This window comes from Capsicum annuum, chromosome 10 (genome assembly GCF_002878395.1).
Source record: "Capsicum annuum cultivar UCD-10X-F1 chromosome 10, UCD10Xv1.1, whole genome shotgun sequence".
NCBI classification, from domain to species: Eukaryota; Viridiplantae; Streptophyta; class Magnoliopsida; order Solanales; family Solanaceae; genus Capsicum; species Capsicum annuum.
In genome coordinates, this window is record NC_061120.1 from 213163969 (window position 1) to 213188634 (window position 24666).

The 24666-nt window shown below is 32.1% G+C and overlaps 1 protein-coding gene and 1 long non-coding RNA gene across 9 annotated transcripts; one reads left to right on the top strand and one right to left on the bottom strand.

Annotated features, from left to right (window-relative positions):
* Positions 1-3669: 3669 nt before the first annotated feature.
* On the bottom strand, positions 3670-5728 carry LOC124887651. The gene is made up of 2 exons (XR_007045479.1): positions 5411-5728; positions 3670-5299 (listed from the first exon to the last, which is right to left on the bottom strand). It is a non-coding gene; the product is annotated as an uncharacterized LOC124887651 (long non-coding RNA).
* A 3043-nt stretch (positions 5729-8771) lies between these two features.
* On the top strand, positions 8772-20968 carry LOC107854546. Of its 8 annotated transcripts, none has more exons than XR_007045481.1 (7): positions 8787-8940; positions 14131-14856; positions 14949-15203; positions 15778-16811; positions 16915-17062; positions 19834-20127; positions 20208-20968. XR_007045481.1 is itself a non-coding variant. In XM_016699554.2 (7 exons), the coding sequence occupies exons 5-7, from the start codon at positions 17000-17002 to the stop codon at positions 20351-20353; spliced, it is 579 nt and encodes a 192-aa protein (XP_016555040.2). In that variant the 5' UTR covers positions 8800-8940; positions 14131-14856; positions 14949-15203; positions 15778-16811; positions 16915-16999; the 3' UTR covers positions 20354-20968. The 8 variants fall into 8 exon arrangements, 5 of the variants coding, with proteins under 5 accessions (XP_016555041.2, XP_047253296.1, XP_016555040.2 ...); XM_016699554.2 differs by having other exon boundaries at positions 8800-8940; positions 19758-20127; XM_047397340.1 differs by having other exon boundaries at positions 14131-15203; positions 19758-20127.
* Positions 20969-24666: the final 3698 nt, after the last annotated feature.

Below are 24666 nucleotides of genomic sequence, written 5' to 3' on the forward strand. Positions count from 1 at the left end.
GAAGACTAAGAAACCTTAGCCAAATTTCAACTCCAATTATCTTGTGATTCAACCGTAGAAAATCCAAATTGATTCCGTAGTTGTGTTCACCGTCTCGAGGGCTTCGAGAAGCACCTCTTATTTGTGCCAACAGGACTTCGAAATCAAAAGGGCCATTTTATGGTAAGGATGTAAATTATGTTGGTGTTATTTATATGGATATGTATATATATGCATGTGAGTGTAAGAAGTGTGTTATTTGATTGTTGTTGAAAGATGATTGGAAATGATGTTGGATTATTCTTGTGCATGGTTGGATTATGTTTAATTGTGAAGGGATTTGGTGTGATGATGTGGTATTGAAATGATGATTATATATATATATATATATACACATAAACCTATTGTTCAAGTTGGTTTTTGGAATGCTTTACAAATATTGGTTGTATGGAATTATGGAAGAGAATTGTGGTATTGGGTTGCTAATACTAGATGCCAAACATTTCATTGTAGATAAGTGATTTGTAAAGGCGGGAAGTTGTGTTGAATTGGTATCCTAATCTACGACGAGGTATGTAAAGCATACTCTAACAATGTTCTTTGGCATGAAAACACCAATGTTCCATCAAGTAAGATTCCGAGGTTGTCCAAAAACATGTATTGTTCTACGTTACCAACGAAGTTGTTTCCATTCTATAAAGTGTCAAAATGTTTCATTGATATACCAAAAGGCTCCTATTTCATTGTTGTGATATTGATGATTCTGAAACACATTGTTGATGTACCAATGAGTCTTTATTACATCGTTATTGTATAGAAGGTCTATTACTTGGTTCCTATTGATGTATCATTGTTTCAAAGTATCAAAAATATGGTGGCGACCGAAATAACAATCTCAAAGATTAATTGAACTAAGTGATGGAAGTTCTCTCTTATCGGGTGGTATCCCAGGGGCATAAGCCTAGCATGGGTCGATCCCTATTTATGTGTTTATGGGTGGTATCCCAGGGGCATAAGCCTAGCATGGGTCGATCCCAGTTGATATGTACTGGAGGCAGCCTAATGGTCACAGTACAGTACAGTAATGATTACAAAGACGATAAGAACGAAGGTAAAGTGATTGAATAAATACAATGTATAGGTTGTCACAAGTTCTAGTAAATGTGGTCCACTCCTATTACGACTTATTCACTTGTTTCTGATTTCTATTGAGCTCCTATATTATATGTGATTATCTACCGCTTTACATACTCAGTACATATTTCGTACTGACGTCCCCCACGGGGACCTGCATTTCATGCTGCAGGCAAAGGTACCTCAGCTCATTCACAGCATAGATAGGAGCCAGGTTATACAGCTATTGTTGGTGAGCTCCAGTTTGCTTCGGAGCTTTCCGAGTCGGTTCCTTATGTTTTGTTATTGTACAGGAGTCATGTGTGGGCGGGGGGTTTGTCCCGACCCTAGTTATGTCATGTATATCCTAGAGGCTTTGTAGACATAAGAAAGGGTAAAGTCATGGAAGTTTATATAGTGATGTTATATTTGTATATGTGGTGGCCCCGACGGCCAAGTAATATATATATATATATTTGTGCGTGTTGTGCTGATACAGGTAATTAGACCCTTCTATATGCAACGAAGTGCTGTCCAAATTTTTGGTGACATATAAGTGAAAGTACAGGTATTTGAACGGGTTCTCCCGGGCCTTCTCGGCTTCGGGTGCCAGTCCGGCCCGATGGGATTTTGGGGCGTGACAGCTCTCCAACAATCACTATGAAATCTTGAGCTTAGTCTACCACTGATTTTTTGTCCCCCATTTGAAAATGGAAAAATCTGCTAGCCACATATTTTTTCGCTCCTGCCTCCTCAGGGTCATACTTACTCTGCAAGGCTTTCCAATTTTTTTTGCACTAAAGTAAGAACTATCATAATAATTATAAAAATTATCTGATAGACAATTAAGAAGAAAATACCGACACTTGTAGAAGTCACCATCATACTTTTCAACTTTCTCTTGAAGAGAGATAAGTTTATCATCGGTCATAAAAGAATTAACTACTTTATTTGGGTTGTTCTCAGTTAACACATAAGAAACGTTGAGAAGACTTAAGTAGAAAACACTTTACCCTTCCACCTCTTGAAGTGAGTACCGTTGAACTAGAATGACTTGTTAAGATCTCCTATCTTGATATCCGCGAATTTTTCAGTTGTTGCCATTGAATCTTCTTAAAATTATTGGTGAAATTATAATAAAAATACAACTAAAAATTACAAGTGAAGAAAATAAAAAAAAAATATCTTCTTCTTCTTTGGCTGAGGCGCGGATATCTCGCTCTCCTTAAAGAGATTCAAGTCCACTGCAGCAAAATGTTTCACCGGTCCAGCAGTAATCTTCTTTACTTGTCCCCTAGGATACAATAGCCTTCTCACAACAACTCTGGACAAGAGTTGAGTTCAAAGCTCCACAAAAGAACACCTCTCTTCAACTAACAAACTCTTTTTTTTACTAACTTTTTTGTGAACTCTATAATATCTTGTGTATGTTTGTGTACCAAAATCATACAAGACTTCCTCTATTTATAGGTGAAGAAATCTTCTGTGCAATGATCAGGAAGAATGAATGATGGTAGTAAAGAGGGAAGATCAATGACTTTGATTTTTCATGAGTTACAAGAGTTACATGAGTGATACCACATAAAAGAGTAGAGTAATTGAGGAATAAAGAGTGAAACTTAAAAGAGTTACATAAAACTTATATTCACAGTATAGCCCACTAAATATTGTGATTAAAAAGACAAAATAATGAAAATTTAAAGTGAACAATCAGCTATGCAACGTGAGTGGTTTACAGCAAAACAAAGACCATTAACTCTTTCAAGAGTAACTAGCAATTGAAGTGATAATTGTTGAATGTATTTTACAAAAAAACTGACCAAAGATGTTACATAATGACAATAATAAAAACTCCCACTGTTTTATCCATTTTCGGACTTCATTTCTGGCGAAAAAATGGTTTTGACCTTTTAAGACTATTTCAAAATATTTAAGAAAATTTCGAAATAATTTTAAGAAAATTTACAGAGCCGCCACTTGATTTTTATAGAAAAAAAAAATCAAGAAAAAATTTAAAAGAGTTTCAAAGGTTCAAAAAACAAAAATAAACCTTTAAAAACTAGAGATAATGGGTAAGAGTTCAATTAACGCCCTAAAAAGATTTTTAAGACACTTAGGAGCGTCCGTTTAATACGGTATACCAAAAAGAAGTAACTTGACTGGTTAAAGTGACTAATTTTTACAAAGACTTGATTTTATAGAATATATTTATTAAACATTTTAAAGAAATGACACTTACTTATTCAAAGGAGAAGACAGTTTATTTGAATTGAATTAAGTTCTAGTTTTTCAGGCTTAAAAGGGAAATGGATTTTGCTAAAAGAAGAGGATTATGAATTTATTTTCTTATTATTAATTTTTTTAAAAAAAGTTGATTATATTAGATATATTACTTTGGAAAAATGTTAAGAGAATGTTGAATAAAAAAAATGACAAGTTGAAATTTATAAGTAAAAAAAAAAATTAGTTTCTTGAGTTTGAAAAGAGTTATTTTTAATTCAAATAGACTATTTAGTTATATTAAGTGAGAAGATCATGAATCGACTAAAATACGTGATAAAATAAAATGGTAATGACTTAGGGTATTTATCTAGATTAGTTAATTTAATATGTTGGTTAGCACAAATAAACAATACAAGTTACAAAAATGATGCAAGAATTAAAATTGGGCCCTCAATTGGCCCATTAATGAAGCTGCCCAGTTTTGGGCTTGATCGGAAGTGTATATCAGTTGTATACTGACTGTATATTAGTACTGTTGCTGCTGTGTTTATGTATATCTGGTGTATATTTTCTGTATATCAGCCCTGTTGCTGTTGCATTTTTGTATATCTGCTGTATACAAATGTATACCAGTCCCTATGCAGATTTGACGAAATTTTTTGACTCAAATAAAGATGGTTTTTGATCCCGAGGAAATGCAAGGGCAATGGATCCCGTTGAGACTCAAGTCGGTTCACATGCATAAAAAAAATATAAAGATTAGAATTTATTCAAATAGTACTGATATAACTAATCAAGAAAGCAACGTAAAAATTTGTTATTCATACATATCCATTTATTAAATCTAGTCAATTTGTATGAAGTAAAATGGTGTAGCAATTTCAAGACAATATCCCATTTTAAACGACATAAATACTAATAACGAATAGAGAGGGTGGAGCGGGAATAATAATGAGTAAACGAAGAATGTTGTCTAATTTGGCTATAGAACCGTGTAAGGAAAATAAGCCTTGATCCAACTTTAACATTGAAAGTCAACCAATGAAATAAACAAATACCCAAAATAATATAGGAGGCAATTTGAACAATGTGAAACACTCTTGAACAGTATCCTTAGTTGATTTTTCTTTTTCATTTTTCTGTGTAACTAGTGAGAAGCTACTATTGCTCTTTTAAATAGTCCTATGACACCACTAATATTGCTTAGCCAACCAAACTAATTCCTTGTTCTGTTTACTGAAGCAACATATTTGGGGTACTTCTTGAATATAAACACGGGACATCAATTAGAGCTTACGTAGAAGATGGATCAAATGAAGCAAAATTGATTATGATCGTGCCAACTTTAGAGAGACATTACTCTATTTCAACTAACAAAACCCGGGACAAAGTAAATCTAATAAACACTAATAACCAATATGGAAAAAGGAAAATAAGAAAACTTTCAAGCCACTATTTTCCAAGCAATACAGAGAAACAAATGAAGCAGATTTCCTTTTTAACAAAATATACTTACTAGTGAAGGAAGCCACAGTTGCAAAGCGAATTTTTATTCCCAACAAACAAGGAAAAGAATAAACAATTTCGCAAATCCGACATGCAACCGAATATCACAAATAACAAAATATATTGAGATGCAGTCCACGAATTACAGCAGCACAACCAACAAATCATCAAAAAATATAAGAAAATCTTAAGTTTCTACAGCAAACAGTAGAAACAGTTACCATTACGAGAGAAGACGATGAAGAAAAATCAACTAAAAGAAAAAAAAAAAGGAAGATCTGTTCACCTTTTTTTCGGGCAACGAATGGGAACGAGTTGATGACGGACTTCCACCACAGAAATTTCAATTCGAATTTATCAGAATTGAGTTTTTGAGTATGTTTCTTCAAGAATCTTTTGGGTTACCTAGGATTAGAAGCACGTGTCTCCCGCCTTAATTTTTCCCTCCAAAATCTTCTCTTCTCCCTTTTCTCAACTTCTATTTATAGAAAGAATATTGGTTTGAATTTCAAAAAAATAGCCGTTTGAGCGAGGTATGAGAGATTGGCTGAGCAAGTTGAAAGAAAATACCAGTGAGAGAAAGACATACCCCCTAAAATCCGGATTCGAATTTACGACCCCTGATTCAGATCAGTTTTTGACCAAAAAATATATATATAATTTTTTTATTTTTTTTAAAAATCAAAGTCAAGAATAGAGGCTCGAGGTCTGAGAATTTGCAGAGATAAGATGGAGAGAGATGATTCCCGTGATTTTTGGATCTTTATTGATTGAATTTTGGTGATTTAGCAGGAGTTGTTAGCTGTTGGCGTTGAAAATTGTTGGTTGTACGCAGCTTTTGCTGTTGAATTTGTTGTATTGTTAATGGAATGGGTGTAAAAGAGGAGAAAAAAGATATGGGGTCGGGTTGGTGAGAACTTGTTTGTTGTTAATGTTTGGTTGCTGATGGATAAAAGGGGCGAAGGGAATGGGAGATGGGCCTAGTTTTGTTGTTGGGCTCATGATTTAATTGGGCTGGCTAGTGGATTGTTATTGATATTGTTTTGGGCTTAGGTGGCTGGCCCAAAAATTAAAAAGATGGGGAAAAAGTTATTAAAAAGGGGTTTAGGATTAGGTAAATCAAGGGAATCCAATTAAAAATCGTAACATTTTATATTAATAAAAATGGCCACAATTGAATTAATTGGATAAAATTGAGAGGAAGTTACCTTTTAATTAATTGACAAATTTCTCAAAATTTAATAATTTCAAAATAAATATTAAATAAAATGCATTTTCATTTTATCTTTTTTTTTTCATAATAATAATAATAATAATAATAATAATAATAATAATAATAATAATAACAGTAATTAAGAAACTAATTATGCTGTCAATTCTTATTTTCAATCGACTTTGAGAAAGATGGAATATTTATAATTTTTCAAACTTTTCACTCCGAATAAATTCTTAAACATTTTCTTTAACTGATAATTATATAATCATGTATAATTAAATACTAAATATATTAATTTCACCTAAATTCAAAAGGTAGAGTTAAAATTTATTTTAAAAAACTTAGAATAAATATTTTAAAATTATTAAAAAATTTGAAAAATTTAAGAATTAATTTGAAATGTGGAGGGTAAAAAATTAGGTGTAACCACCTACTATCTGCCAAACTTCCATAAAACCATGCAAAATAATAATATTTAATAGTAATATTAAAATGCAACTTCATACTATTATACTCTTTCAACTAGTGAATTTATTCGGGCTTCGCACGGGTGTAAAATAAATTTTATTATTTCTTTTTGAAAAATCTTTTGTAATTTAACTTAGTAAAAGATATAATTTTCACATGTAAGCCTACAAAATTCAGGTTTGTGTTGTTTATGTATACGTGAATCAATATTTTTATTTTTCTTAAAAGAAAGAAGAGAAAGAAAAAAATATATATGTGAGAAACTAAAATGTAATTATTTCTTTGTACATTTATGTATGTATATATGTGTCTAATTTTATGATTTTTAAATAATTTTTTATGTTTACAATTTCGCCTTTTAAACTTTTTTATCTCTTAACTTTATTTCTTAGCTTTAGTATCTACACAATCGCTCGTTTTCTTTAAAGAAACGTTAAAAATAAATTCTTGCTTCTTTAGCTTTCTAATAATATAAAAGATAAGTAACCAAAAGAAGAATTTTGAGAATTAGAGCATAAAAACACACTATATAATATGAAGAATTGTAAAGAGATACTATTCCACATTATTTATTCAATTTAATATGAAAATAACTCATCAGTTAGGAACAATAACAAATAATTAGGAGTAATGAGGAAAGAACCAACAAAATAATATAAATTATTTTAATAATTTTACTCTTTGATCACTAAAAATTTAATTTAACAAATTCTTCTTCGTGTTGGCAGTAAATGCTTCTGCGGTCTATTTCAATTTTTATTTTATCACTTTTTTTATTATTTTAATTTCTCTATATATTGTGAGTTACATTTAGCTGAAAATTGTTGAGTGCAAAATGAATACAAATTATTTAACAATTTTTATTTTACACTAAATGTTAAGAAAATGATCATATCTCATTAAGAAGTTAGATTTTGCTTCTATTTCAACATACTAAGTATCGAAAGATCTTCTAAAATTACATTGTGATAATTTCTCAACAAATCTAATTGAAAAAAAAATTATACTTGATTAAAAAAAAAGCCTAAACAATTAAGAATTAGGAAAAAGCTTATATGAATTTGGAGAGGGTATAAATAAGTTAGAAGCAATGTATCTAACATTGAGGTATATATTACATGCATACCATACTCCTAAATGTAGAATACATACCACAAAATATCAAAATTTAATACTTATAATAAAATTAGTTATGAAATTCAAAAGTGTAAAGTTTCCAACCAAAATGTTTTCTAACCTTATGTAAAAATAAGATCCATTTGGAAAGTGAAGCTCAACAATCTTTTCTTTGACTTCACTGTCTTCCTACACATAATACATAATTCTATTTCTGTTTAGTATAAAATAATTGAAAATAAATCAACCTGCGTATACCTCGATTGATTTCACGGGATATTTGCCACCTTAACCTCAGGTCATGTTTTATTTGCAAAGTGAAGCTCAACATTTTTTCCTTTGGCTTCACTGTCTTCCTACACATCATACGTAATCCTATTTCTGTTTAATATAAAATAATTGAAAATAATTAAAACATGACCTGATGTTAAGGTGGCAAGTATTCTCTGAAATTAATCGAGGTGTGCGCAAGTTGATTCGAATACCATAATAGAAAAAAAAAAATCTAAACATAATTCTCACACAAATTCTTCCATTAATTGCTTCTCTCCTTTCCGCATATAACACATAATCCTACTCCCTATTAAACCTATAGCTACTGTAAACACCTAATTTTTGACCTAAACCTAATGTTTTTTTATACCATTTTAGTGTTCAACTTAATTTAATTTAATTTTTTTTTTTGGGGGGTCTAAATTGGATATTTTGAGTTTGTCTTATTTTACGAAGTTTGTTAAAAGTTTTTAAAAAAACTACAAAAATAGAGTCACATTTTTAAATAAGTTTTTTTTTAAATAATAAAAATTATATTTGTTTTCTTCTTTTAACTTTTAATAATTAATCTAGTGATGTTAATATTTCTTAATCATATTTTTAAGACTATCTATTTAACTTGTATTTTGTTAGTTTCAAATAGATTTTATTATTTTTATTTTATTTAAAATATTAAAAAAAAAGTTCTAAATTATCTAATTTCCCCTAACTTCTACATTATCCCAAAACCTAATTTCTCCATTATCTCAAAACCTAATTTCCCCATTATCCCAAAACCTAATTTCCCCTAACTTTCCCATTATCTCCCAAAACCTAATTTTTTCCATTTTCTTCCACACAAACACACATACACACTCCCTATATAAACACACACAAAAACAAAGGAAAGAACATAGATACAAACTTGAAAAAAGACTTAAGAAAAATAGTAGGAAAGAAAAATCAAAGGAGAAGAGGAAATGGAATTCGAGTTTGTCGTTTGGGATCTCCATTTGTGTTTCGATTTTGACGTAAAAGCTTCTCTTTTGATTTAGTTTGTCATACAGGTTTTATTCAAATCCTCTACTATTATTTTTATAAGTTTCGTTGTGAATATCAAAGCATGAATAAAGTTATTTCAATGACTTTTTATGTTATTCATTGTGCCTAGTTTATTACTTTTATATATATAATTCGTGCTTTACGTGTCATTTATAATTCGTTTGCCGGTCTAAAATGAAGTTCATTAGATTAATTTTGAATTTTCAATGAGATACTTGTTAAAGTGATTAGCGTTAAAAGATGTGGCATTGCATTTTATTATCACACGATTAGCATGTAGTCGTGTTATAAACCACAATTTACGATGCATGCATGCATACATGCAAAAAAATAAAAGAATTTTTAAAGAAAAGAAAATGCATGACACTCACATAGAATGCAAAGTAGGAAGAAAAACAAACATTGAAAAACAAGAAAACAAAGAAGAAAAGAGAAGACTAGACAATAACATTAAAAACAAGACTGAAAATAACAAAAGGAAAACACTTAAAAAAAAAAGAAAGCAAAAGCATGAAAACGCCATCACCATAACTCCTTCTCTTAGCTTTTGACACATTCTGTGCATATACATAAAGAAAGGAAACATGCATTATATATGAATGACCATGCATTACCAAAAAAATAAAATAAAAATAATAATGATACATAAATAAAATAAATAAAAGTAGGAAAACACACAGCATCCTACTATGTAGCCATGCATAATGTGCACGTGCACTATAGGAAAAAGGGTCGTGCAGAAGATTTTTGTTTTAGCCATAGTTCACCACTCTTCTTGTTTTTTTATAACCTAAAAACAACCATGAAATTCATTTCCACTTACATTACAGTTTTAGTTCAGGTTATTCGGTTGGCATATGAACCGTAAATTCATACTAAAAATTGGGTTTATAAATAATTTATTAAATTAGGTTGGTTCAAATTTGTGATCTTTTGAATTTGTGGCTGCTATTTTATAATATATCATCTAATTTTGTTTACTATTTTATTTGATGTATTTATTTAAAGTTTGTATTACCTTGATAAGATTCGTCATATAAATCGAGTGATGAATACATGAAATATGACGAATGAAGTTGTATTTTACTCTTAAGATTTTCATTATTTTTGTTATCTAATTGGACCATTAGGAGTATGATATAACGGGCAGTAGTATAGACAACTATGGTTGGCTAAAGAAATATAGATCATGTGCACAATCAATTCAAGAGAATGATTCATAAAAGAGTGAATTAGTTCCTTAGCCTCTACAAAATTAAAATTATATCCAAGTGAAGGTTAACAATGAAGTTGGAAAGCCCTGCTACCGACTATTCGTTACAATAAAATTTAATACATCATTTGAAGCCGATTGAATCGGATCGCGTAGGTTCTAAACCTATTAGATGCTTAATTAGATTTAGAAAAAAATGGGACGATCCATAAAGGCCTCAAGGGCGCAAGAAATATATTCAAAACTCGTGGTAAGGACGAAAAGTACTACTATCGGTAAGCCACACATCAGCATAGTTTTAAATATATTCAAAAAATAATAAAAAGCGGGATAAAACTCACTTTTAGGCTAACAAATATTATATATCCAAAAGATTCATTTAAGCCAGACACAAGTCATTAAAGCGACCGTGCTAGAACCACGGGACTCGAGGGATGCCTAACACCTTCCCCTCGGTCAACAGAATTCTTTATCCGGATTTCTAGTTTGCAGACCAAAAAGAAAGAGTCATTTTCTTTTGAATAGGGATTCAAAAAGGTGACTTGGAATACCACAACTTAATTCCAAGTGGCGACTCTGTAAAATAAAATAATCCCTTTTTAAAACGTCACTTTAATTGGAAAAACTCATTTTCTCTAAACCAATTCCCGAGCGGGGTCGGAAGAAGTAAAAATAGGGGTGCGACAACTACGAAAAATAAATTAAGCAACTTATAAACAATTAACATATGCTTTGCAGTTTACATACATAATAAACAAAAACTTACAATATGAGCTTACAACTACATAGGAAGAAATTAGGCTTTTAAACATAAGCTTACAACTACAAAACTGAATTCCAATATGATATATATGAAAAAATATTTAAGCAAAACCAACGAATGTGGAATGAAATTATAAGACATTATTATTAATGTTTATTAATTGCTAATCTTAATTTGAGAGTTGTTACGGATGAAGAAGATGAAAAATCATAACTATTTTATGTCAATAAATTAGTTCATGAATAAGGAGAGCGTATTAATAATAGTCATTTATTATTATCATAACAAAAGACATTAAATAAAAATAAGATATAAAATTTTAAAAAGTAGAAAAAAATTCAAAAAAATGATAAAAAAGATAAATATAACGGAGGAGGTACCACATTACCTTATCTGTAGCCTTCATTTATATTATATATAGATTGCAATATATTTGAGCAAAGAGAGTTGATCCTCATTCACCAACATTAGACGTACAAAAAATCATTCTTTATGAGATTGATATTATTACAACTATTAATTTCGTGCACCTCTGTAATTGTAATGTTTCATAATTTGCGCTATCGTAAAACATATCTACATATTTTATATTACATGTATAAAAATAAAAAAAATAGATACTACACGTGCAAAAGAGAAACTTGTTATTGTGGGTAAGTAAAATAGCTTAAAATTTTGAGAACAAAAAATTGACAAATTATATGTGGAAAAAGTAAAAGATGCATGACTATAGATTAATTGAAAAAAAGTATCAAGAAGAAAATTATAAAGAAATAAAAATATTTCACTGATTTTTCGATTTTGAGACTCTCTTTGTGTAGATCTACTTCATGACTTTGAATTTGACCTTGCTCTTACAAGTTAAAAAAATTAAAATTCAAAATGTTATTTCAATAATAAGCAAAATGTAAAAGAAAATTGAGAAGATAAAATGTGATATAACTCATATGAACAATTACATACATGTAGAAGCATATGGTGAATAAAAGTATAAATCTTAAGCTTACGAATTCTATTAAAATTCATAACATAAAATCTTCTTAAAGAACAGGTCCACCTTCTTTTTCTTCTTCTCTATGTTTCCTCATCCTGTTTCTTTTTGCTTGTGCTTCTTCCGCTTCTACTTTTCCTCCGCCTCCGCCTCCGCCTCCACCGCTTCTCCCTGAAATGCTTAGTAAACTTCTCATACTATCCTACTTTTATAAATTCATAGTGTATAGCCTAAAAATCATCAAACTGGTTATTTACATTTTACAATATGAAATTATAAATAAAATATTGAATGAGAAGTAGAAAAAAATGAGGTGTTTGGTAAATACTATCCATTTCTCTATTGTTTGCTATCCATATACTATCAAAAAACCTACACTTTCACAGTAAATCAATAAATTTTAGAGAAATAGGTTGCGAAACAATTGTTTCTCATCATCTACTATTTGTAAGTTAATCAAACAACACATAAATAAAAAGAAAAAAAAGAAAGAAAAGAAGATTACAGGCTATGGTTCTCGGAATAATTGAGCCATATAGAAAAGATTACAATTTACAATGGGTTAAATAGAGTTTTTAATAATTATGAGACTTAATGAGTTTAAATGAAATGTAAGTTACTATATTTGAAAGAATAGGTAATGGATTATTATCATGCTGTAAATGTTGAGCTATAAACGCTGAACTTTAATGTCAATAATAGTCATTGTTGGCAACGTTTTTTTCATTAATTATGAAATTGATGTTTAATTATAGCTCAACAAAATAATTAAAATTAAAGAAAAGGCTCTAGAATGAAAGAAAAGGCTCAAAAATTCCACAAAAAAAATAAATGAGAATGATAGCTTTAGAAGCATGCCACATAAACAATCTCATATTCTTCCTTTATATAAATATATTGATTGTTAAATGGATGATTTTCCGTGTTTCTTTCTACCTATCTCTTATTCATACAGACACATCATTGTTTTATTTAATGTGTGCTTTCAACATGAACATCTCCATAGCTTTTGTTCTTCGTTTTTGTTTGTTGCTTTGAATTTTTATTCTTGTTTATGTTTTTGTCGGTTTATCTGTTATTTTAATTTTTTAACTTTCCTCTTGCGTTTGTTCCTAACACATAAAACTCAATTCTGATTCATGATATTTCAAACAAATGAACCTTACAATTGTGTATATACAGTTTATTCAAAATGTCCATAACTGCCGAAATTAGAAATTTCAGATTTTTCTTTTCCATGTTTACTATATGTTCGATAATTTGTTATATGCTCGAGTTTCAAGTAATGAGTTTGGCTTAATTAAATTAAAGGTTTGCTTCGAAATGATGATTAAGTACAAATTTAAAGGTCTGGAGCGCTAACTCAATTAGCGAGCTTCCTATTTTCCTCACATGAAACAAGTTTAAAGCCCATTCATAGTGTATAGCATATTTTCTATTATCAGATTACCATGAAGCAGAAAACATTTTAATAATTAGACGCAATTTTTACTTATTTGCTGATCCTCTAAACTATTGTAGCATGTATGAGGATGACACAATTGTGTGCGTTTATCCAAATCAGATCGATATAATGAATTACACAGATTTTGTGAGCTTTGGACATAAATGTGTTGTGTATTTTATTCAAGCCTCTGGATTTCTGTTTTATGCTTTGATAAGTGAAAATAGTGTAGACTCTGATGTTTCTACACTGGAGATTTTGGTAATTGTGGTTGATGAGTGATGCCTACAAAAATCTGTTAGGATTTTTGTTCTGATTTTCTTACTAAATTTAAGTTTTATTTTTCTTAAAAGGAAAATAAAAGTAATACCATAAAATTTTTTCATATTTGACTTTAGAAGGAAAACAAAAGTAATCTCATAAAGAGGAAAGATTTTGGAACTCTATACATAGAAAACCCTCTCTTCTCATATGATAACACAATATAATCCATAATGTAGTTCTTGTCTTGTTTATGGAGAGATTTTCTCTCATCATTTTTATGTTTTTTTGATCTAGTTTTTAATACGTAGGCCGATTGGCCAAACCATATAAAAAATATTATGTTTTTTTAGTTTAGTTTTGTGTCATTTGAATTACCACCATATTAGTTTGCAAATTATAAACTTCCGCATGACCCTCTCGATTTTGAACCCAACAGAATCACCCTTTGTAGTAAACGAATAATTATCGGTGGCGATACCTGGTAAGCCTCTCACACCCTCTTTTTCTTTATTTCTTGTAGGATATTATCAAGCGCCCTACAGGTACAGGTGTATCGAAGTAGATATTTTTAAGACATCTTATTTGGTTAGGACATTGATTAGATCTTATATATGCATGAATTGGTGAGATACTCAAATAAAGTTGTGTTGCCAGTGCCACTTCAGTTCCAATCGTGATATTTGATGTGGTCGAACTCGATTGCAGTACATTTTTAATTTGATTATGTATTGCTAAAGGTGCTTCTCATTTTAGTGACACGGTGAGTTCTTGGCTTAAAATAAATCTTGAACTAAGAAAGGGTCCACTGATATTAGTTCTTGATACAATATGAGAATAAAAAGACAGCGTTATATTGGCATGATGATTACTTAATATCACATCTTTCTTCAAGAGACATGTTGAAATTAACTTATTCATTCATAAATTAAATCAAGTGCACGACTTTAAAGCGTTTTTGACATGGTAGATGACAGCAATGCCTCGCGTTTTTGACATGGTAGATGACAGCAATGCCTCTTTAGCTGCAAGCCAAACAAAGCAAGCTACTGTACATGAAAGAAGGAAAGACTTCTTCTATACTAAAAAATTGACCATGTCGTACAAAAAGACTAGTGTCTAAGTTTAATGAACCTAAATACGATACACTTCCTGGACAATTCAGCACCATATTCAAGGACCAATCTTTAGCCAAGAATTCGATTCACTTGAGAAGAACAATGACCAGACTTGTACGTCAGCAAGCTCAGTAAGTATTTAGGGAATAATTGGCAAAGAAGGCACCTTTCAAAACTAATCTACCGAATGACCACTTAATTTTTTTTTTGATTTATTTTTTAGGTTCAGGGTGTAAAAAGTGGGAAAAAATAGAAAAAGTGGGGTCCACACGTGGGCCAAGGGACCAATTCATCATTTTTACAACTTCACAACTTTAATATATTACACCTAACACCCTCCACTTATTCCAATATAAGAAAAAACCCTCTCTCTCCTCTTCAATTCCCAACTTCCGCTTTTGAAACTTGTTCTCCCAAAAACGCCATTTTCGTTTCGTCTTCTTCTCCAGCTGCTAAGGGGTCGTTGTTGCTTCACAAGGTTAGTTAAAATCAAGTTTCGATCATTTCTAGATCCATTTAAATGGTTTTCTTTGCTAATCGATTCGTAGTGATGTAAGATTTTTTTTTTCGAATTAGGTGTTTTGATTTAGTCGTGGTTTTTTTTAGCAATGAAGTGTTGAATGGTGGGATAATTGCTATTTGAAGAGTTATTTTAACATTGTAATCTGAACAGTGACCTGTTTTTGTCCGTAGACCCGCGGTCTATCCGTAGACCCGTGGTCTATGAAATAAGAATGCCCTAGATTGAAATCAATTCTCAGACGTATGAAATTCTTTTAAAACATGATTGTTGAAATAGTGAAAATTGAAATATTAATAGATAATTAGTTTGATTAGGTGCACTAATTTGATTTTTAGCAATTGTTGTGTTTTGATATTGCATGTTGGATTTTGGTTCAATTATTGTATGCTTGTGTGGTAAATTGTTTAATGGTGGGTTGTTTATTAATTTTTTTTTTAGGAGGGGGGGGGGTGATTTCATTTGAGCATTGAGTTATTTTTCTTGATAGACTTGTGGTCTATGAACTGAAAATGGGAGATTTGTTCTTCAGGTGTAGATTATATTAAAAATGGGTAAAAAAAAATCATTCCTAAACTCAAAGCCGGTACCGCTTCTGATTCTGCTGGTAGCAGTAGAAAAAGAAAAGTTGAGGCAGTTGAAAATATGTCAAAAAGAAAGAAAATTGAAGAGTCGGTGTCCGAATCAGATTCGGAGTTAAAGGAGATAAGCGACTACGTCGAGTCTAGTGAAGATGTTTCCAGGTGGAGTGTTAGTGTTGACAGTGAAGAGAGCGAGGGAAGTGAGAGAAATAGTGATGATGGGGATAATGATCCCTTGTCCGTGCCATATCTTTCAAGGTGCATTTTCGTAGAGCGGTATGACCTTTGAACGATAATTGATGAGGTCGAATCTTTCCCGGCAAATATATCAGTCAGATCAAGAATGGTGCTTATCGAGAATTTAAGCAAGTTTTTGTTGACCAAGAATTGAAGAAAAGATTCAAGCGGTCCTGTTTCGGACACCTGAGAAATCTGCCGGAACATCTCAAGTTCAATGGGCAGTTGGTCCATTATTTACTGTTGCAACGCATCAACAACGATAAAATGCGTCATGGGATGTGGTTCTGCATTAACAACAAGCCTCCTATTTTGGCTTGAAAGAGTTTTGTTTGATCACGGGGCTGAATTGCTCACCATACCCAGTGAATAAAAAATGAAGAAGGTGTTAGCAAAGGGGGACAATTTTTGTTTTAAGGTGACGAAAAATAAAAACATCACAATGGTCAACTTGTTACACTTGATCAGAGGAAATAAGCTGAACGAGGACCAGAAGTTCAAGTGCTGTCTACTGTGGTTCTTGCACACCATGTTGCTTGCAAAAGATTCGACGAAGGTTTTCGAGACAAAACTGATTAGAATGGTTGATTTTTTGAGTTTCTTCGAGAAATATCTGTGGGGAAAAGATACATTTCAACTGATCATGGACTATCTGAAGAAGAAAAGTGACCTGAAGAAGAAGAAGAAAGTATTTGATGAGAAGCAGAAGGCATCCTATGCTCTATTCGTATTTCCCTGGGCATTCATGGTATCTACCATAAATCCTTTAGTGAGTTTATCGTAGATTCTCATTTTATTTAAACTCTGTCATAAACTTTGAGTTATTTTTTTCACTACTGCACTGCTTACAGATTGGATCTATGAGGTCTTTCCTTATCTTGAAGAATTTGCTGGAAAATCAATGGATGAGCCCTTTCTCATTCCCCGCATCCTCAGATGTCACACCATGACAAGATAATTGAAGGCGATCCATTCAAGTATAAAGTAAAAGTTATCGAGGTATGAACTTATTTTCTATTATGCAATGACAACGCCCAAGCGTACGGACAAGTGTACATGGTCTTATCAAGTAATATAGTGGCTTCAAGAAAGCCCAAGTATCGATCTCTCAGGGACTTGCGTTCGCCGCCTATCTACTTCTAGTTTAACCAATTGAGGAAGGTAGCAAATAGTGTTTTAGAATGTAAACTAAAAATAAACTAAACTAATGCAGAAAAGTAAATAACTTTGGACAATCAATGGATAGAATCCCAGGGTTAAGGCTTACGAACAATCATACTACGTTATTGAATATCATTCGTTAACTTGCTTATCTTGGTTGTTAATTTGTAGGGTTAATTGCATGATTATGGTCTCCCGACCTCTAACCTTTTACCTAATTTGGATATTACAACTACATCATTGAGCGGGGATGCAATAATCAAATTAAGGGGTCGTTTGGTAGAGTGTATAAGAATAATGCAAATATAGTGTATTAGTAATGCTTGTATTAGTTATGCTTGTATTAATTATGCATGTATTATTTCTTATACATTGTTTGGTTTGATGTATAAGAAATAATATATCTTACATAATTTCTATAAAAAACGTGTTTGTTTACAAAAATACCCTTCTTTGACTTTATACACTTTTTTTGTCATCTCAAATATAATTAATATTGTTTAACTAGTATATAGAGATTTTGGATCAATTGCAAGACCTTTGTCTTTGCACATGAAATGTTATGCCGACGGATTAACGTAGTCGAAAAAAATAAAATACAAGATGTAAAATTAACGAATAGTCTCAAGAATTCATTTTAATCTTTTTAAAGACTCTCAAAGGAAAGAAAAAATATGTTGTGATTATTTAAATCAACTATCCATTGTTGTAAATTAAAATTTTGGGAAAAGAAATTGTGAAATTTTTGATGTTGAAAATTAAAATGGCGAGAAAAAATTGTGAAATGTTTTGAGGTTGAAAATTAAAATGGCGGGAAAAGAAATTGTGAATATTTTGAGAGGAAAATTGAGGGGTATTAAGGTCATTTAATAAGTTAATACATGTGTTAAAAGTCTTTGTATTTCTAATACATAGAAAATGGAGTGTATTGCGAATACACACTTTAATACAAAATAGAGTGTATAACTAATGCTTGCATTAGTTATACATAGAGAAAAAAACGTACCAAACAAGGTGTTAATAATACACATTAACTAATGCATGCATTATATTTTTCAATACACTCTACCAAACGACCCCTAAGTGTTTTAAAGCTATCATCCTACGTGTGAATCAAGTAAGGTTCCTAAGTACATCCCTGTCCTAGGTGCTAAGTTCCATTTTTTATTTTATAAAAGAATAAAAACCCTAACTTTGTTTATTCCCATGTTCTATCTCCCTATTCCCCCTCCCGAGATCAAAAAGTCTACAATAAATATATTCTAAGGGTAGCTAATCCTTACAATAATTAAAACAAGAATAAACAAGCAACCATAATGATAAGCAATTTAACAAACTTAATTCAAAACAAAAGTATTCATGATCTTGGCCTTAACCCCGAAAAGAGGGTTTTAGCCTTTAATGGAAATATTCATCATCCAATCCCTTGGAATGATGATACAAACCATAAAAAAAACTAAATTAAAGAATGATAAAACTTAAAAGGAAGTTGTGGTAGCCTCCAATGATGTCCCAAGTGATCTAGGGTGTTCCAAGATGTCCCAAGATGATTAAAATAGAATTTGGGACTTATATTTGTAATGTACAAGTCATAAACCGACTTGGATTGGGTTTCCACGTTGTTTTACTTCAACTGGGCAGAATTATCCCTATTTTGGGCATCGGCGCGACACGGATACATGCAAGTTCACAATTGTCAAAAAATCTATCAAATTCCAGTAGTTGTTCGTGATTTCAAAGCATTGCGGGTCCTCCTTAAACCCCAAATTAAGCTACATGCGCCATATTTACAAACATTTGGGCCTATTATGAATCCATTTAGTATTTTTATCTACTCCATTGGACACCTGTACAGTCTACACTCGCCCAATACTTTTCAGGGGTCCAAATTGAGTCCAACTTGCATCTTGTGCTTTTGTTGAGCATTTCGAGCCTTCTTGAGTTGTTTCCACTTAATTTGAAGCTTGTATATCCTTAATATATTATAATAATCCATGAAATAAGCATCATAAATCATTAAACACATCAATTAAGATCTCAAAACAACACAACATCCTCACCGATGAACTAGAAACACGAGCTAAGCATAGGCTAAATTCACATTGAGCTTTAACTCATTGTTTTCACTCTTTTCCTGATCCAATTGAACCTTGAACATTATAATTAAGTGTTTTTTTTACATATAAACACATAATAACAACCTTAGTAACTCATTAAAACACATTAGAACTCAACACAATAGACTAGAAAAACACCTGGCTCTAGCTAGTCACACTAGTTTTCTCGGTTGAATTCTAAATGGCTGAATTGAATCAAAACTTGTGTGGAAACACCCTTAAACATTGTAAACATATAATTGGACAAATGAATGATCATTTATATCATTATAAACACATATAGCATAAGAATCATCCTCAAAATAAGGCGAAATAAGCTAGAATAGTAATACTAGAATGCATAAATTCACTCAACATCATGCAATACTACTACCGTTGTATCAAATGTTATGTAATCGTTAATTGATATTTTGTAGAATGTGCAACCATACTTAATCCCTACTGTTTGTGAGACGAAGATAGATTACATGATTACGTTTGATCCATATACAGACGAGGTTGAGAATAACGTCCTCGATGGCTTGAAGAAAGAGTTAGAAGGGGTAACTATCCTTACTTCAAATGAGGACATTGATGATGATGGGGATTTGGGTGGTAACCCCATTGAAGTACGCGTTGGTAATGATGATTCTTTGAGTACCTCCAAAGATGCAGTGGGAACCTCATCCCCCGGGGATCTTCATAAGCGTGTTGATGCGCTTGAGGAAGCGGTGTTGGATATTGCTACCTATATCAGAGAGAAAAGAATAAATAAAAAGGAAAAGAATGAGCGACAATACGAGCGAGGTAACTTCATTCAATAATTGATGTTGTTAATGAATTTTCAGCTTTAAATATTAGTAACACTTTGTAATATGATGATACAGTGCATGTGGACCTTCGTGAATCAGAGAGAAATGAAGAAGGAGAAAAAAAGAGCAAAATAAATGAGTTGGCCTCTGTTGTGGCAGAAAAGGAAAAAGAAAAAGAAAAGAAGGATGGAGAAGAAGAAATGGAAGAATATAAGAGCTAAGAAGAAGATTGAAAAGTAGCAGCTGCAAAAGCAGAAGAAGAAGTGGCAGCAGATGAACAAGAAGGAGAGAAAAAAGACAAAGCTAATAAAGAAGAAACTGACAAAGCTGACAAAGATGAAGTTGAGAAAGAAGTAGTAGGTGAACGAAAAGAAGAATCTGAGGAAGAAACAACTATTTCAGGTGAAGAAAGAGAAGAAGATGTGGAAGAAAAGGAAACTAAAGAAGCACCAACTACTGTAGATGCTGAAAAAGAAGGAGAAGAAAGTGAGAATGAAGAAGCAACTACAACTGTTGAGAAAAAAAAGAGCTGAAGTTGACCAAAAAGATGTGGTCATGGACATTGTTGATGAAATCAACTGTAACACTTGTGTTGATGAGGAACTTAGGAAAAAATACATTTGAATCCTAAGCCGTTTAATGTGTTGTTGAATGACGAGTTGTTAGGATATGACAATTTTTTTTATTTCACAAATATGAAGGTTGATGTAATACCCCGTGTATTTCTAAGCTAGAAAATGAACCATTGTTCCTACGTATGAAACCTCCTATCCCGTGATTCATGTTTGAGTACATAAATTTCAATGAGTATCCTAGTGATAATAGAGATTATGATGTGTTAAGAATGTCCATAAGAGTCACTTAGAGTAAGCCAAGCTAAGAGCTTTTGAATCCACCAAGTTTTAGTCTGTGATTTCATATAGGTCATTTTTGAATGAGCATAACTTGGTTTATAGGTGGTATTTTGGTAGATTTAGACCCACCAAATTGTATAGAATTGAATAAGCTTTTTGTCGATACCAAATTCGCCTAAAACGGACATCCGGTGAAGAAATTATTGCCTTTTTTCTATCAGTGTTCCCGATTGACAGGCCACCGCGTTGTGATGAAGACCAAATTGACAAATGTCAATTCCAATAGCTCACCGCTATCACACTGTGTCACGGTGGGTATAGAGATGGGTCATCCAGCACGTCACGGTGGATCTTTTTTTGGCGTTTCAGCTCCGTATTATAAATTTCAGGGGCAACTTAGACATTTACCATGACCTAAAACCCATCCAAAAAAGGGATTTATACCCTAAATAACCAAAATACTTCATTTTCATCCAATTTCTCCAAATCAAAATATTTTCTCTCAAAGGTTCAAGAACCCTAGCCAAGAAATTAAGAACAAACCTAAGGATTTCTTCAATAACCTTCAAGAAATAATCTTCTAAGGTATGCGTAGTGTTCATCCATGGAGCTCAAGAATCATGCTTTAAAAATCATGAATTGTGATTATCTTGTTGTGGTGTGATTATGTTTATGTTAATGATTTTTATTTGGTATCTTGATGTATTTTCATGAAGTATGTGAGCATGTTAGTTTAAATCCATGAATTTGGGTGGCTTAAGATTGTTAAATTGATAAGTATACCTATGCCAAAAATTGTGCATGTAAGGTGTTTGATAAAATGCCTAGAATAATAGAAATCATGTATTATAGCTTAGGGATGAACTATATGATAAGTTAATGCTAGTATATTATGTTCAAAAGGCTCACATGTTATTGTTGTGCAATATATGTGTTAGTGGAATGTACATGATGATTGGAGAATTGATTCATAGTGTGTCTATATGCATTCCATGTTATGTACAAGATCATGATTATGAAGTATCACATGAGTTATCCCCCAATTATTATAATATGAACTCAATGTTACATGCTTGCCATTCTCTTATGTTTAGATGGTTTCCATGCTATCGTTATGAAAAGTATATGTTGTCGGAATGCCCATGATATTAGAACATGAGGTTTATGACTTGATTACAAGCATTACCATTTATGTTAGACATTATGATGACTATGTACTTCATGAAATCCCTCACTCATTTATTATGGATTATTATTGATGGTCATGTATTCAAGAAAGTCACGTTGCATCAGTTTCCTTCCATCGAGTCCTGGGGGTACTTGTACCCAAAAAATATAGTTGTGTGCCTAGAGCAAAGTCATGTATTCACGATATCCTCAGTCAATACATGATCCATAAAACTCAGTCAGTCATGTGACTCAGGAAAACTCAGTAATCTCAGTGATCTCAGTACTCAATAATCTCAGTAACCTCAATATTCCCATTAATCTCAGTAGTCTCATAAACTCAGTCAGTTGTCAGATATCAGTACTATTTCATCAATCAACGGGGAATATCATGAATTCAGTGTAGTTCATGCTCAGTTTAGTTTAATCAGTTCAGTGTCTATTCAGATGGGAGTGGGAGTTAGCACCGAGTGAACCCAAGGATGGGAACTCACCTGCCAATAGAGGGTGTGATTCCTAAAAGTGATCCTTGCATTACAGAACTACGTAGTCAGCGTAGGTTGAGGGTAGATGAGGTGGCTTACCTGCCAGTAGAGGGTTCCCACTGTTCTCATTTTGAGAACCTGCCAGTAGAGGGTTCTCATAGCTTGTCCTTACTAGTGGCGTGGTATTGACACCATTCCAATCAGGGCAAGGATTGGACCCCAGCTCAGCTATATTAGCACACATGAGACATGTTGGTTAAACAACTACCTTCCCACAGTTTAGTTACAAATTTCAGGACTGTCAGATACAGTCACCTAGTCTCAGTAAAAGAGCTTAGATAGTTCTTTAGATTTAGGTTTGTCAGATATAGTCAACTTAGTACGAGTACGGAACTCAGATAGTTCCATCTGATTCAGGACTGTCAGATACAGTCACTCATGTTATCAGTTATATCAATTATCAAAACTCATGTTATCAGTTATATCAGTTATCAGAACTCATGTTATCAGTTATATCAGTTATCAAAACTCATGTTATCAGTATTCAGTTTTAGGACTGCCAGGCACAATCAATTAAGCCAGTTCTTCATAATTCAAACTATCAAAAATATTCATTCATTTATTCAGTAATACAGTATCAGCACCTCACTTATTAGTGACTTACCTATCAATATCAGTAAACTCAGTCAATCAGTATCTCAGTATCAGTAAACTCATATTGCCAGTATTCAGACTCCGTAGTCAGTATCACTGCGAGTTTAGTTATAGTTACTTATGCATGTATGTATTCTCACATTCATAACAGTCAACTATCAGAAATATCCTGGTTGTGATCCCATTTCACGGTCTTCTTCATCATCTTGCAAGTCTGATAAAAAGTCTTCCATATTCATAGAATCATCTTCCATATTAATTGTATTATCGCCATCGTTCCCGTAATTATTTAAATCATCATCGATCAAATCATCATTGACTGTCGGGTACCGTGGTGGGGGTGCTGATGAATTCAACGGTCCTTAAAAGTACCTCTCAACCATATTTATCCTCAAAGAGATCTAATGATGCATCATCAACATCCATTATGTACGTCAGCACACGTACATCACTATTTATGATCGTAGGATTCACCTTTTCCCTAGAATGCATTAGATAACTAATCACCACGTCGCTCGACGCACAATCTAGATCCCCGCTCTGCATTACGCTTGTAACTGATTCATCGTATGAACTGTTGCGGCGAACATGAATGGGAATTATCACCTTAGTAAATGATTTCCATTTCTAACATTTAGGAGTCTCCACCCATTCTCCCATTAATTCGCCAGAAACCAGAACAAATTCAGTAATAAACATCTTAGAATTAAACTTTGGTTGATGGTAGATTATGATTGGGGTCTATGTTGGTATGTATGCACGGTCGATGACTGATGATGACGGGTAGATGGCTGTGCAAATATCCGAACAAAAACTTAAAATTGCAAATATTGCTTCTAATAAATGATTATTGAGTTTATGGAATAGAGAAATGAACATGGAGTCGTCTGAGCTGCTCTAATGCATTTTCTAAAGTGGTTTTGAGTAATGTGAGTGATTTAAAGCTTTTTAACAATGGTGGAAAGTGTGTTTGAGAAGATAGGAAACCAATGGGGTAACAATGGATGCAATGGACAAGCTTATGATGTTTGTAGACTGATTTACAGCTGATCGTCGGAAAATAACACCGGAAAAGTGGTCGGAATCGAAGCTTTTTGGAGGAAAAAATAACCACCTTCTATTTTTAGCATTTGGATTTTTTTAAATTTTTTTTGAAAAACCTATATATTTTTGTATGTATAATGGTGGATGATGGAGTGGGTTGAAGTGTATTATTAAAAACTTATGGGTAAATTTGTTAAGTTGAAAGTATTGGGTTAAAGTGAATTATTATAAAAGTTGGGGCGAAAATTGTTAAGTTGAAAAAGTGAAGTGGAATTATGTGGGTATTTGACCAATTTTTAAGAACTTGTGGGTATTTGGTAAAATAGTTTT

Coding starts and splice junctions, on each gene's coding strand:
- LOC107854546 (XM_016699555.2), top strand. CDS start 17,000: ATGTCACACCATGACAAGATAATTGAAGGCGATCCATTCAAGTATAAA. Junction 17,063..19,757: donor ATAAAGTAAAAGTTATCGAG/GTATGAACTTAT, acceptor GATATTTTGTAG/AATGTGCAACCATACTTAAT. Junction 20,128..20,207: donor TGAGCGACAATACGAGCGAG/GTAACTTCATTC, acceptor ATGATGATACAG/TGCATGTGGACCTTCGTGAA.